Source organism: Strix aluco, chromosome 5, assembly GCF_031877795.1.
Source record: "Strix aluco isolate bStrAlu1 chromosome 5, bStrAlu1.hap1, whole genome shotgun sequence".
NCBI lineage: Eukaryota > Metazoa > Chordata > Aves > Strigiformes > Strigidae > Strix > Strix aluco.
In genome coordinates, this window is record NC_133935.1 from 44,521,679 (window position 1) to 44,536,958 (window position 15,280).

Genomic DNA, 15,280 nt, shown 5'->3' on the forward strand with positions numbered 1-15,280 from the left:
TACCTGTTTTCAACTGAGCTTCAGAGCCAAAGTTATGGCTACATACAGGAACAGTATAGTATATGAGAAGTGCAGTTGGCAGAGGTAAAAATGGACCAATAAATTTGATTGTTATGGTGAAGTAGTCCTTTAATAAGGATAAAGTTTTTGTCTCAATCACCTGCAATATGCAGTGAGCTTGGAAGGCAATATTTTTGTGCTGTGACTAGCATTCAACCCATCCCAAATCATAAAGAACTTCTGTTGGCAGTGTTGTCCCAGGAGACTCCGCTGAAGTAAGTGAAGCTAGTTATATTTATTCAGGCACATCATGGTAGAGGTGACAGTTGAGGCAAGATGAAATCCTTTCCTGGAGCAAAACTAAATGCCATTTACCTCACTGCTGATGGCTTAGAGATCCAGTATCTCTGCAGTGGCTTCCACAGATTCAACCACTGAAGACTTAAAAATACCACCCCAAAATAAACCCTATTAAAGAGCTCTCTAGTCAAAGTATTTTAATTATGGCCAACATGTAGAGTATATTTTGATTAATAGCTGTTTTATCCCTTTATGAAAGCAGTTTCTGACAGGCATACCCCTTGCAAGTGGCTAGTACTTATTTAATTGGCCTTCAAGTTGAGCCAGCTCATGCCAGGAAATAACCTTCTGGAAGCCAGCACTGTAACCAGTTTTCCTTTGCCTTCTCTCTAAACTTGGCAATGCTGCCAATTATCCTGGCTTGTCTCAACTGTTGATCCTTATCTGAGGTCACACACAATTTTGCTGACTGCCATTGACATTGCAGTATCATATGCAACATGCTTTTTTCTCTTCTGACTCTCCTTCCAAAAATGTTTCTCGTCCAACTAGTAGCGTAGATAGTAGCAGTTAGGAAACACTTGGGCAGGGATATGAGGTTTCCAGTTCATGGATCAGTGCAGAAATGTTCAATGTATTTATGGGGTAAAGAACAACCACTGACAGGAGCCCTGTTAGTCTTGAGCAAAAAGCAAGTCCTACCCTCATCATTTCTGCCACTGTGACAAGAAAAATTGTACATTTTACAGTACATTAGTCTTGAAGTTACTAAAAAATAAACATCAGTATTCAGTTTGCTTTGCTAAAATGTTTGCTGAATGCTTTTCACTCCTTAGCAAGCTTTGTGTGAAGTAGAGGGAAAAGTAGAGAAATGCTGCTTTATATTTATTATTTTTCATCAAAAGTATCCTATGGCAGAGAGTCTGGAGAACAGAGCACAGACTAGCACTGGCAGGAAGCCTTATGCCTCTCCCAGCCATATGTTAAAAAAAATTCAGAGGCTTTAACTTTCCTCTTTCCTCCTGTAACTGTATTCTCTGTGAAAGTCTTAGCATGGCAAAACTTTTTTTTTTTTTTTTTTTTTTTTCTGGAGAGGTAGGAAATATAAATGAGAGGAGAAGGTGCTGTGTGATGAGGGAAGCAGGAAAAAGTAAGGAAAAGAGGCAGTAGATGAAAGATGGTGAGAAGAACTGGAGTTGTAAGTCACAGATTGGTTATCATTTCCTTTCAGATCACGGACGTGACCTCTAATGCCTACAAGCCATACAGCTCATCAACATACTCTGTAACAGTAATTCTCAGAACATCAGACCTACTGACATGGAGATTGTGAAGACATATACTGTCATTAATGGTCATCTGTCTGGTGGAAGCAAATGTTGCACCTTCCTGTGAAAAAGAATCACTGATTATTATTTTTACCTTAGAAAAGGCAATTTTAAGTTTCCCTAGGACAGGAACACAGATATTTTACAGCTCTCAATTCTCCACTCCCCAAATGTCATTACAAACACAACACTGATGCAAAACCCCTTTATTTTCCTTGCCCCATAAAATATTGTTGGAAAACAGGGAATAGCAGCATTGCTTTGCTACATCAAGAATCCTCACTGACACTTCAGTGTCCTAATGGCTCCCAACCCTCATTCTGACAATGCTGAATGAATAACAAACTGCTGTAATTCAACATCCTCACAATTTGGGTATAGACTCATTAAGTTTGGGAACTGGAAGGTATGTACACTCTCCAACAACTATAAGCATGGACATAATTTATTTTAGTCCTATGCTGACATAAGTATATTACAGCTTGACTTTACCTCTTACAAAAACCAAACCAAAGCAAAATCGACTGTGAAGAAGAGAGGCATTATAGCATTTGCTAATCTATTAAAAGTGATCCATTTTAGCATACATGACTGATACAATGTATGCTCCTAGCACTTTATAATTCCCCTTGATACCAGGGGAAAGATTAAAGAAGTCTGCTCAAACAGAGAACTATCAGTAGCATTGGAGGCAATCCTATAATTTTGTCTGCAAGTATTAAAGTACTGCTGGGGTTCAGCCACTGAAAAAGTCTTGAACCCTGTGATAGTCTGATGCTGACTTTGAGTTGCTTCTCAGCACTGAAGCTGAAAGGAGGGAGGAATTTAGTGAGGCATCACATTCGCTCCCTGCTCATTGCTGCAGCGCTCCAGTACACCCACCAAACAGCTGAACAACTCACTAAAGCTCATGGATGACCTAAACCCAGAAGAAAGCTAAACAACTTCATCTGCCAGTATCCTGGATCCCTCTCGGGCACAGAAAGTGGCACCGTGGTGGCCTGCTTCCCCCTGAGCTAGAAATGCTGGGGAACAGCAGTGGAGGCATGCTGATGCAAGGGTTGCTGTACTTTGGAGGAAGCATAAAACCAATGTCCTCAGCTTTTGTGGTGATGAAAGATCCCCCGGGATTTTCCCAACGGGATTGTAATGCCTTACAGTCCCATCCAACTCTCATTAAACTAAATGGAAAGAACCTCAATCACTTCTGTGGAAATTGGATGTTTTCAAGGTTGGCCCAAATCCCATGTGAGGTAATTACATTCTTCCAACGTCTTCCATCAGAAAATCTCAGTCCCCCCCATCCCAAATGATCTCAAAGTAGCACTATACTGATCATTTAAACTAAACAACTGCACCAAATGCTGTCTTTTTTTTGACAACAATTATGAAAATGTGTGGTGATAATAAGCCATGTGACAAAAGAGGGTACAAGTCTCAGCAAGCAGCCTACTAAAATGAAAGGGAAGGTAAAAAAAGTTACACTGATATTTATGAAAGTCTGAAAAGAAATTTGCTACTACCACTATATGTGTGTGTGGTACATGTCTCTAACATTATATCATGTGTAGAGTTACAAACTTAAAATAACCATAGCTAAAGTAAAATTAATTTATGTTAAATTATGAATTAATGTAGCAGTTCATCAGGTAAATTGCAGCATGTATTAGAAATGTAAGTGTTTACAGTCTTGATCCTCCAAACCACTTGTGTATAACAAATTTAATTTGATGCACTATTCAGGAGCTTAAAGGTTAGTACATATTTAAGTACTTTACGGGATTAAACCTTTTGAAATTCTAAAATCTGCTGTGTATCATTTCAGTACCTGAACTCAGCCTGCATACCCATGTTATACTTGCATGGCTATATCAAGTAAGAATGTACTTCTGTTGCCTTTTAGGTTATTTACAGGACTGGTGTAGGTCAGTCAAGAAAAAGACTTGAAAACAAGAAGAAACTTGTTCATCAATTTGCACTTATCCCGCACGCAGGGTTCAGCTAGCATTGCTATGCCATCAGGGATGTGGTATCACAAATTATTTTACCTAATGTGGACACAATTTAGGGGATTGGTTGTTTTTAAAGAGGTTGTATTTTCTGTTCCCTTTCTACCAGGAATTACTGGGATAAATATTCAGTTCAACAGAGTAAAAATGTTTCTTGTCATTATCATTATAAAATTATAACTAGTTTTCTTATTCTAGGTGGCAGTGAGAAGTAGCAGCAATGTTGGACAGATCCATGCACTTTGCAGAATCAAAGCCCAGCTGCCAGTAGGTTCCTAACAAAAAAGAACTGTTGCAAATCAAGGATGTTGCACAGTTTAACCACTTCAGTTAATGCTTTAAGTGAATAGAAAAAAGATTTTTGTAAAGTTTCCCTCTTTCATTTTGTCTCTTCCTACATACTTATATCAAGAAAAGCAGTGTGCATAAGTATTTTTGTACCATACAATCACTGTTAAATGAATGCATGGCTGTTTCAGAATAGTCAAGTCAATTTTGACATTTTTTCATGCTATGTTATCATCATTAATGTTATGCCCTGGCTTCAGGTAACATTAAGCTTTCTTGTTTGTCCACTGGTCCTCTCCACCCCCCATACTATTTTCTTTCATCTTGGCCACCCCACTGTCCTAGGACTTAAAACTCATCAATAAATATTTCATGAGGCAAGAGATTTTCAAAATTGGTATTCTGGAACAGTTTCCTATAAAGTGATTACCATCACTGAGTTGTAATCTAAAATGCTATACTTGACTGAAATTTATGAATAGTAAGCTTGCCTTATCTTCCTCTGTCCTCTTTCCCTTGCTCATGCTGCAAGTAAATCTGCACCCATAGCATATTACAAACAAGTAACTGACCCTGGAGCTGAGACCTGAAAAGTTATATTCCAGTTTAGAGCACGTGTTTGCTGAAAATTGGGTACTGAGGTCTTAGAAAACATGATGAAATAGCTGGCTTTGGAGGAGAAGTGAGGTTTGAAACCTAAAGAAGAAACAAGGCTGAACGTTGGGTTAGCAAGTATATTGCTTGTGTCAATTTTTTCATGTGAGTTCTGTCTAGGAGGAAAGTGTTAATAAATACATAAATGAAATAACACAGAAGGAAAATAGAAAATTCAATGAACTCTGGTAAGGAAGGACCATAAAAATATCTGTGAGAAAGGTATAAAAATTATCAGCATTGTTGACTCTGTGAAGAATGTATTGCCTCTCATAAACTGTTTTCAGTAAAAATAATCTGATGCCTGGAGGTTTCCTACCCATTGGGGTACAGCCATATGGGGGATGGTCCTGAGACAGCTCTAGAGGGAGAACACTTCTCATGTGGAAATGACTTTCAATCCTACTAGCAGCTCACCAGCTTTAGGATACTCCTCCCTTCCTCTTCAAGGAACTGCCACCCCTATTCCATGGTCTCGAATGGTTTGTGTGGTTGCTTCAAACTGAAAACTTGGGAGCCGTCCGCAAAGGTTAAGGAATATCATTCAGGCTGCAGCCTAAAATACCTGAGTTCCCGGTCTTACTGAGAGTAAAGGAAATCAAGGGATCAAGCTGGAAAACTAACTTGGATCTGCCTTTCCTGCAGGAACAGCTAGGAAAGAAATTCAGGATTCATGGGGTCATACTCTGTAGCCTACTGTGGGATATTTGTTTAAGAGTAAGCAGCCCTAAATACCCAGTGTTGTCTATTTTGTTCAACGGCATTTCACAGCAAAATGCATATGCTGTCCTTCAGTCAGGTCTCTGGTCCAGTGAGTTACCCTGCTCTTCATCACATTGTACATTGACAGAAGAGAGTGAAGCAATCGCTCTCAAAGTGAGAGAAATCAGGTCCCTAAGTCCAGGGAAAGTGTTTTCAGGCTGTGGATCTGTCCATTGTAAGGCCCTAACCTAGGGCTCTTCCTAGATATCAAAGTCTGTGAGACCACTACCATTTTAGACATATCTCCTTCCAGTTTTTCCTTCTGGATAAACCTGGGCTGCCTGTTTCTGTGCTGTTCTGAAGAGAACCAAGGCATTTAACTCAGATTTGTGAATTTGACTTCCAGAGCCTGGTTCCTAAAAGCTAAGTGTAGAAACCCTGAGCATTTCTGGAGCTCCTTTTTAGATGTGGGTTGAAATACCTTTCCCATCTGAAAGGACAAACCTCATCTTTCACTTTGGCATCTCTCACTGCAATGGGGAAACAGTGCCAGCTACAGTACTGAAACATGCCCCCAGATGATATAGGGGCTGTGAGCAAATTAGGGAGCTCTTGCTGAAGTTGATAATTAAGATTAGATTCAGATTCAGAAACCTGCACAGGAGTAGGCAGATGGCTCGCTCAGCTGCCAGCTGGAACTCAGCCTTCATGAGGCAGTCATTCAAGTTCAGCAGCACAGCTTCTTTCTGCGGAGTCAGAGCAAAGTCTACGCATACTAAGATCCTTCTGAAGATTTCAGGCCACCTCCACAGCTCTTGCAAACTGGCTATGTATTCTGGAAGCAGTAGAGATTTTCAGTTCTAGACCAGATCAAGGTCTCGCTTGAAATACAAACCAAGACTAAAAAGATAAAAGAAATGCAAGAAAGGATGCTATGGACCTACAGCTTTCCTGAAAGCTCCTGTTGGTGGTCAGTGGCTTAGTACTGCACCCACCTTGGCAATTTGGTGTTGATAACAAGATATCTTAAACACTTCATATATCAACAAAGGAATTCTTGTCTCTTTAAAAAAAGGTTTCAATACTTTAAAAAACATGTATCAACCAAAATGAGGGTATTATATATTTATAATCCCCCAGAGAAGACTTTAGTTTAGATAATTCTCAGCAGCAAACTCACTCGGTTCTAAGTAGAATAGTTAACAATAACAACAAAGAATGACATTCTGTTCTTCAGCTGTGCCAACTTACAACAGTGCCTCAGAATAACAGAGGCTTCATTACCTACTCTTGGTTCTTATAAAAATGCAAGAGAATAGCTTGCCACAGTGCCTAGGCACAAGTAGATAAGGTAAGGATGGAATATCAATCTTAACGGTAACTCCTCTATTTTCATTGCCCATTTATACCATACTTTAAAAAAGCAAATCTATTAACCATAGTCCCAAGTGCTTTTTTTCTTGTATGCAGTATGCTGCTGAGAATCAATCTTTAAATGTATTCTCAATTTTACGTTCAGAACAATCGTTCCATGAACTCTCATTTTCAGAGCAAGATTACAAACTGAATTATAAGAGATAATGGGTAATTTCTACAGACACTTCATCTGCAGGTATGTTTGAAAAAGACTAGCAAATACTGTGTTTATTTCATGCATGTAAACATAATTTTAGTGCACTTTCCCTCACACAGGGTAATGAAATTTTAAGATACATTCCCAGTACTGACAGGAATCCAGCAACCATGTTCAGTTTTCTGCTTGTAAATTGAATTCTCTACTCAATTTATACGGCATTGGCACAACTTGACATATCTATAGTGCAATAAAATGCCTACCAGAATCGTTGAAACATATAAAATAATAATCACAGTGATGTGCTAGAGGAGACCTTTGGGGGTACTCTGGTACCCCTTGTTAAAACCCTGTCACCAAACCAAAGGTAGCTGGTCAGCCCTGTTTCTGCTATAGATGAATTTCATCCCCATGGCTGTAAAAGTTAATCTGAATAGGGCTTTTTGTTTTCTTACATTTTGCTGAAATGTTCTCAGCATCATGTATTTTACAGGAGAACTTGCTTCTCCTTCCCCTTCTTTCAGATTATACAACTCAAAACCAACTGCTGTTTCTGAAAACAATGCTTCAGACACATGTATTCAATAATGTGTAATTCTGTTTGACACTGCCGTTACGTTCCCAGTGAGCTTCTGGCCAAGAGACAGTATTTCCGTGCAGACGGGATGGAACAGTGCCTTCTGCAGGTGCTGCAGAAGAGGACATGGGTTTAGCATGTGACAGGCTCCCTCCCCCATGCTGGGGATGGAGGGTGCTCCCTCTGGTGCTCTGGTTCAAGTTGTAGGCATCTGCTCTCCTGACTTCTCCTTTCCTCCTTGGCTTGTCCAAGGAGCCAAGATAATGGCCAGCGTAGGCATATGGTCCTCCCTCAGACCAAAGTGCATCGGATGCGTGGGTTGAGCTTGCTTTGATCTGAGGAGATGTGTAACCTCCTGGTGAGCATGTGTGTTGGATCTAGCTATGGTCTGCAGCAGCACTTCTGGGTCATGCTAGAGCAGCTTGTACTTCTAGCAGCCTGAGGTTCCTAGCTCAGTCCTGTATGAGGATCAAACTGACAGCTGTCATGGATCCAAAAGTTTAAGCACAGGAAATGTTAAGGGTAGCCTATCAGAGGCATATGAAAGTAACTTATGGATTTTAAAAATTTTCTCCATGATAGAACCAATCATTAAAATATCAACAGAGTGTAATTCAGTAGGACCTCAGACCACATGCTATTCCTTCCAGACAAGATTTTCATCCACGTTCTGCTTCATGAGCTTTTCATTTCCATTCTTCCACCCCTCAGTATCTATTTAAATACTTTGGATTTAAAAGCTGTATTTTCAGGACTCCTGATGTGTGGGCAGTATTTTCAAGCTCTTCCCTACCAGCAGGTGATCTAGAAAGTTTTATTTAATGAAAAAAAAAAAATGCTGAAGTTCTCATGCAATCACTGAACCCTGGGACTGAGGGCTTCTGGGAGATTTGCATTTAAATTGTTATATTTACAAATAATGATTTTCTCCCCTCTATTATTGTACTGTAATAGTTCTTTCTTGTACTTGTTCTGTGTTACAAAATAAATATTTATTTCTGATTTCCCCTGTTTCTTCCCCAGTGTAAAGCTGCATGTATTTGCTTGGCATGAGCAACTGCCAATAATTTGATGATAGGAAGGGAAACAAGAAGACTTGAATTTATGCCTTCCCACTTTCTCTAGCACTGTTCTTCAGACTTCCCTGAACATCAAGAAACTTCTTTCTTTATTCTCCTCTAAATCTCTCCGTACAAGTCCTCTTTGTCAGGATACCTAAACAGAGTTTGCCAATGTTAGACTGCTCCTAAACTGAGATCAATGCTTATTGTATTGACAAGTATATGTTTATACATGTATATATATATATGAACATATTTATACATAGTCCTCATTTTCTGCAGGCAGGCAGCTAGTACTTGCCTTATATTTAGCCAGGAAGGTTTCTGAAACAGACACTCAATTTTCTTCTGGCTAACCTAATAACCTAGGCAGTGAGTAACACTGGTTTGTGCCATGGAAATATAAATAACAGTTATTGCTGAGAACTTTATTCTGATTTTATGGTATTTGTCTCTCACTATTAATCCAGTTTTGAAATCTGAAAGCATTCTATTATCAGCATTTTGCTTGTTTTTTATGAACTTTGAAAAGAATGTGCCCTCTCCTCCTTGTGCCAGTGACACCTGTACTCCAGGAACCATTAGGAGTAGCAGTGAAATGAACAGCCTGAATTTATTTTCTGCAAATGATCAAGCTGGCAGCTCCATAAATAATAAGTTTCAGAAAGATCCCATGCACAAAATCCTAATTTTTCTCATAATAGACAAAATTCAATAATATCTCCTAGATAATCTTGATGCCAAATAAGAATGAAAAATTAAGAAATGAGCTTTACTGCCATTTATAGAGGGTAATAAGAACTCTTAATACAACCTCAGCTGGTCAATCAAGAAAAGCATAGGGGCAGAACAGCAGACACCATCAAGGGAGAAAGAAATGATGAGGTGTGTCTAGGATGACTGCTGAATGATGAAACTTTATCATAAATGGCTAAACATATAAACCCAGAATTATTTTATTTGCTAATTTACCCAAATATATCTACAACTCTGTACTGCAGCTTACTAAGCTATTATTTAGAATTAAACCAGACCTGAGTCTTACAGCTATTTTTACATTTTTTTTATTACAGTTTCCTCTACAGCCTCCAGTCCCATTTTGTTTTGACAGTTATTCACTAAGCCAAGGAGAGGGAAATACACCTTTTGCTGAATATCTGCAAACAGAATGTGAAACAAGTTTGCATAGAACATCGGGTTGTAGCCTGAATCATCATACAGTTTTGAGCTCCTGGTTTGGGGGATTATCAGCCAGCTGTACATAGCGAATCAAATTTAGAGGTTTTGAGCACCAGCTAGTGAGGCCAAACGGAGTTGCAAGCCAGCCAAACATTTCAGAATAAGGTTGGTATAGAAATGTAACTTTTTATCCAATTACAATATAAGACAGCGAAGAGCATTAAAAATATGCAATAACTTCCTATTAAAGAGGTAATAGTTTCCTGGATTCAATGCATTGAGCTGTTACAACTATTCAAGATTATAACAGAAGCATTAACAGCATATCATTATTCAGTCAGACGTATGCTGGAATTTTATTGGATTTTTGCTGTTTTATTTACCTTGCTGGCAGAACGAGGTCTTCTGTTCATACAGGAATGTGTTCTTCGGAAACACGTCAAGATCATCTTGCTTTTACAAAGATGTTTATTAAGTAAACTAATGCTGATTGATGTTAAGTTTTATTTGTGTATGGTTAGTATCGGTATCTTGACATTAAATTCTCCACCCAAAAGCTGTTGCTGTCTTGCATTCCCATAGTCTTGCTAGAACTTGCTTACTGAAAATGTATGGCAGTTATTTTCCTAGCCTGTAGACAAAGGCCCAGATGGAAGAGAAGTAAGAGGGAGGAAGGAAAGAATCAATATATCTTATGAAGTCTTTTAATGCAATTTTGTTTTCAGAAGTGTAAGTGCCGTTTTATCTGCTTTGTTTTACTCCCTTCTTCAGATGTTGGAATTACTACGTTTAAAATGCAGAATGTAAAAGCCGAGATGGTGCCTTTTTTGCCTTCTAGTAAACAGCTTAAAAATTCTGCAGATTAAAGATAAATTGGGATAGAAAGTATAAGAACCAATTAAGACAGAGTGACTTTTACACACAGTGCAGTTATGGAAAAACAACTGTACTGTGATTATGCAAATCAGCCACTAACAACCAAAATGTGGGGATTTACATAACGGAGAAAAAAATTCTTCACAGTTATGCCTCAGTAACCTTACAGGATTCTTGCACTTTAATTGTATGACTCATTGCAATAAAATGATCCCACTTGCTTTATCCGGAGTGAAATATATGTTAGGACATTACCATTCTGAATGATTTGTGTGCTTTTGGAAGCCTACTCTCCTGCTACAAAATGTGGAGTATGTTCTACTTTAAAAAGATACAAATCAATGAAAAAAACAGAATTTATGCTTGTATCAATCAAAATTTTAACTGGGTTTACATACTGCATCACTGCTCTTGAAGTAAATGTATACTAATACAAATGGGCCCTCTCTTCTTGGAACTTGTATTTCCTCATTCTATTAAATTCATCCACTTCTGACAAAATAAGACTTCTTTGGTGCATATATTACAGGAGGAAACATCAGTATAATTTAAATTGCACGGGCCCTATCTTGTAGTTTCGAAAGTGAAATCTTAATGGGAATTCTGATATTTTTAGTTAGTTAAGTATGTCTAGACTACTTAACTTGTGACTTCTATGTGTTCTGCAAAACATATTATTTTAAAAAGATGACTGTTCTATTATAAGCCACATGGAAGGAACAGTATTTATTCAGCTGGGTGTAGTTTCCTGTACCTTTATTTTTGTCATCATGTATTCCACTTCTTGAATGGATTTTCTAAATATAAGCATGACATGATGTTATGTAATTTCTATGGAAAACCAGAAAGAGAAGACCATATATAAATTAGTCCTTACTATGGCTCAGCTTTTTTACTACTCGAACTAAGTTGATTGCAGGTGAGCTTTTTCACAGTACAGGTACATTTTATCCTATTATACATTCATTAAATCACGATGGCTTATTTTCCATCCACATGCATCTTAGGCAGAGGCAAATAAAACATTTAAATATTTCTCTCTTGCACATAGACAACACAGCACTGAAAAAAAAATCCTCTTGAAATAACTACCTAGCTTTCAAAGCCTTCTCTGTCACATGGAGATTAACACAAGACCTTTGGACCTTTAAATCAGAAAGTACATGAACTAGAAAACAGACTTGTCACTGATCTGCAAAGATTAGAGAACCTGCTGACTATGGTCAGGTCTTCAGTTTGAATCTACCAGAGGAAAAACATGGTCCATGCTCTTGGGAGTGTTCTTAGACCCAGGTATCTGTGCTGTCCCAATAGGGCCTGTTCACCATATTTATTCTCTCTCACACAGCAAGAAATTCCCAGAAAGGCACTATAAAAATGATTTGGATGGAACATACATTCTGCTCTGTTTTAAGAGAGATTCTCAAAAAATTTGCAACCAGCTGTAAGAGGCAAGGTCTGACAACCTTTCTACCACAATTAAATCCTCAGCTCTGTAATAGGCTAACAACACCTCACTGACAACTCCCTACTGACATAAACCGAAAAAAGAGTAAGGAAATGCTGTAATCTTCCAATAGAGAAGTAAGGTCTCCTCTCCCCTCCTGTCCCCAATATTTTGGAAACAGCCAACTTAAACTTATTTGGTAATCTGTTTGTCTTAGTTTATAAATGAGAAACACATACAGACCTGTCAATTACAGTCTATTCATGTAGGATTTGTTCTTGGGTAAAACGGGGAAAACAAAAGTTATTTGGGGATATAAAATGCTCCAACATGTCAATGGCACTATTTCATATTTAAGTATTTTAAAAAAACCACATCCAAGCCTTTTGCCCCTTTGTAGTACAATGAAGATTCAACTTTCTTCTTGAAATGGCAAAATTAAAAAAAAATAAATATACACAGCAGAATGTCATGTTAAACAGTTTCAGTATTTGATGGAGATGCTGGGAAGATCCAGTCACATCTGTAGCCTCTAGAAGGAGAGCAGACAATTGGCATGGGATCTGTGACTACTCCAGGCTCATTTCTCCACTCCAGAACAAAATTACTACATGATCTTGGATAAGAGTCCAGATTTCTAAAATAGGGGAAATACATTCTGGTCTCACTGTCAGCATAAGGTACCACGTTTCACAGATACTATAATGTATTTCATAATGAATAAGACTTGTCTTATGGCCTAGTACACTTTTATCAGTAAGCATCTTAATCATATAATAGCTGGTTTTTTTTGTTGGTTTGTTTTTTGGTTTTTTTTCCATGAATAGAAAAAACCCCAAAAGCTTTATTCAGTCCAATCTGGAAAGATTCTCCAGATTGGACTTTCCACTTGTTTTCATCATTGTTTTAAAAAAGTATGCAGGAGTGTATTCAAAGTTCCTCTCTATCTACAGACCTTTCCCTAGACCTACCAATTACAGAGCTCCTCATATTGGAAATCATTCACACCTTTGCTATGTTAAAATCTAAGCTTAAAAATAAAAGAATATCTACATAAAAGTGTCATCTACCTCATTTATATAGCATGGCGAGATAAAAATTAAAAGACAGATGTTTCAAATGCTGACTGTTTCTTCCTCAGTGTCGTCTTTTATTTTTTCTGCTTCCTTTTTCTTCTTGTAGTTTTGTTTTTCCCATGATATCATCAGGCAATTTGGTTTCAGCATGGTCTGCACTGGACTGTGCAGATTACCAAACTAATGACATATGGACTTCTTACCACTGTAACACCTCTATTTTTGGAAGTGAGAATTTTGAATGACAGAGCAAACCTGTTTGTTATCAATTTTGCAAAAAACGCATCTACCAGATTGCCAACAGAGATTTCAGAGATTAAAAAAATGATTAATATTCTAATTTGTTATCTGTCTTTATCAGTCACACAACATTTCTTTACACAAATGATAACCTTCTAAAAATAACTCTAACATATGTTAAAATACTTCCTTGAAAGTACTTTACATTTATTTATTCTTATTAAAGACTGAATGATTCTCTAATACTTGCAATTAAAACACACATACACACACAGCCTTCACCTTCATGTCTACAAAAGTGCCAGAATTATCTGCTTGTATCAATAGGTAATTTTTCTGTCAGCAACAAAAAGGATTTTTTCTTTATTATGTGAAACACCATTGACAATGTTGAATTAGTTGTATATACCAGTTGTATGCATACTAAAACTTACCAAACAGGTTCAAGATCTCTAGTATTATCATAAACAACAGCAAAAAGCTAATATGCTTATATTTTTTTACAAATGTGAACAACCCAAGGCCTCCTTTGAATCAATATTTTCTAGCACAGACCAAAAGAACCCTGATGACTTTAACCCTATTGACTTCACAGAAAGATACATTGGTACTTTTAAAGTTTTCTACATGGGTACAGGAACTCATGCAAACAATGTTCAGTGGCTGATCTAACTGAAGTACTGAGTGGAAAAGCATGGCTATCTTCATACTTTATTGATGTATTACAGCTATTTCCTTGTTAAAAAGACATTTTTGCACTTTTTCTACATTTTCTAATCCCCAAAGATATACACTTTCCTTATTTTCTCAATATTTATGAGTTCTGGCCAAATTTTGCTTTAAGGTAATATGCACCCACACATTTATCCCCACATAAACCCCTAAGCGTTACTGTTAGGAAATATTTTGCTTATTGGTCCTATGGTCACTGTGAAGTTCTGCCATTCCAGTTTTGATGGTTAAGCAATAATTAACCAGTAAAAATTACCAAGAGAACCTGACATATCAAGAATAGACTCAAATTACATATGCATTCGACCCTGTTTTTTCTACTCCAATTAATTTTGAGGAGCTTACTAAACCAGATTTATCTTCTGATTTTTCTAGTTTTGACTAGAAAACATTTAGTATATTGTCTAAACAAATGTCAAAGAAAATGTCAAGTTAAATGTAATCTACCAACAGAAGCTTTTTAATCAATCAAGTTTTACTTACGTGGAATTTTGTTCAGTTCATTCATGAACTTCTCTTTTAACTTAGAAAATGCATCTTCTTTTCCTCCCCCTCCTCCGGGACTGGCTGGCTCAGTGACATTATTTGGAGGGGCTGCTGCTACTGTGGTAGCTGGCGGTGCTGCCAGGGCTTCATGATGACTTTCACTCACCATTTTAACCCCTAGGTAAGCTGTTGGAATAAAAAAACCCAAAAGTTAATGTGTAAATCATTGAAATGGATCTCTCATCACTAAAAGACTAAATAGGCAGAATATCACTTGGTGATTATGCTTACTGGGTAAATTACGACTGTATCAGCATATTGCTTCATGTTCTTCATAAAATATTTATTAGACAGGAGAGAAAAGTCTTTTAGAGGGTTAATTTCTGCTAGAATAATTTTATTGCTTAGAATTCTTCTCCAATGGTGTTGCATTTTGAACTGCTGAATTTGAAACCTCAAAATTCCTGTAAAACTCTCATGCAGATTTATGCTTTCTCTTCGATTTTGAATGTATAAGCAAATTGGATAATAACTGCTCCCTATGTACAAATTTCACAGTGGATTTACAGAATTATTTTTCTATGAGAGTTAGAGAGGTGTGGATCATGGCCAAAGTTTCTATATAAAATAAATGAAGTGATAAGGATATAACAAAAACACTTCAAGATGTCCTGTCAAAGTAATAACCTACTATTTCCTATTTAAACAAGTTGTATATTAAACAGAAACTGATTTGCATCCATTTTTATCTT

The 15,280-nt window shown here is 37.4% G+C and overlaps 1 protein-coding gene across 6 annotated transcripts in view; it reads right to left on the minus strand.

Moving 5' to 3' along the window:
- The window catches only part of SYT1 (synaptotagmin 1), a 364,737-nt gene that overhangs the window by 117,867 nt on the left and 231,590 nt on the right, over nt 1-15,280 (minus strand). For all 6 annotated transcript variants that reach the window (XM_074827158.1, XM_074827161.1, XM_074827162.1 and 3 more), the window contains one exon: nt 14,526-14,714. In XM_074827158.1, the coding sequence (XP_074683259.1) occupies nt 14,526-14,697 (172 nt within the window). In that variant the 5' untranslated portion in view covers nt 14,698-14,714. The remainder of the gene's footprint in view (nt 1-14,525; nt 14,715-15,280) is intronic.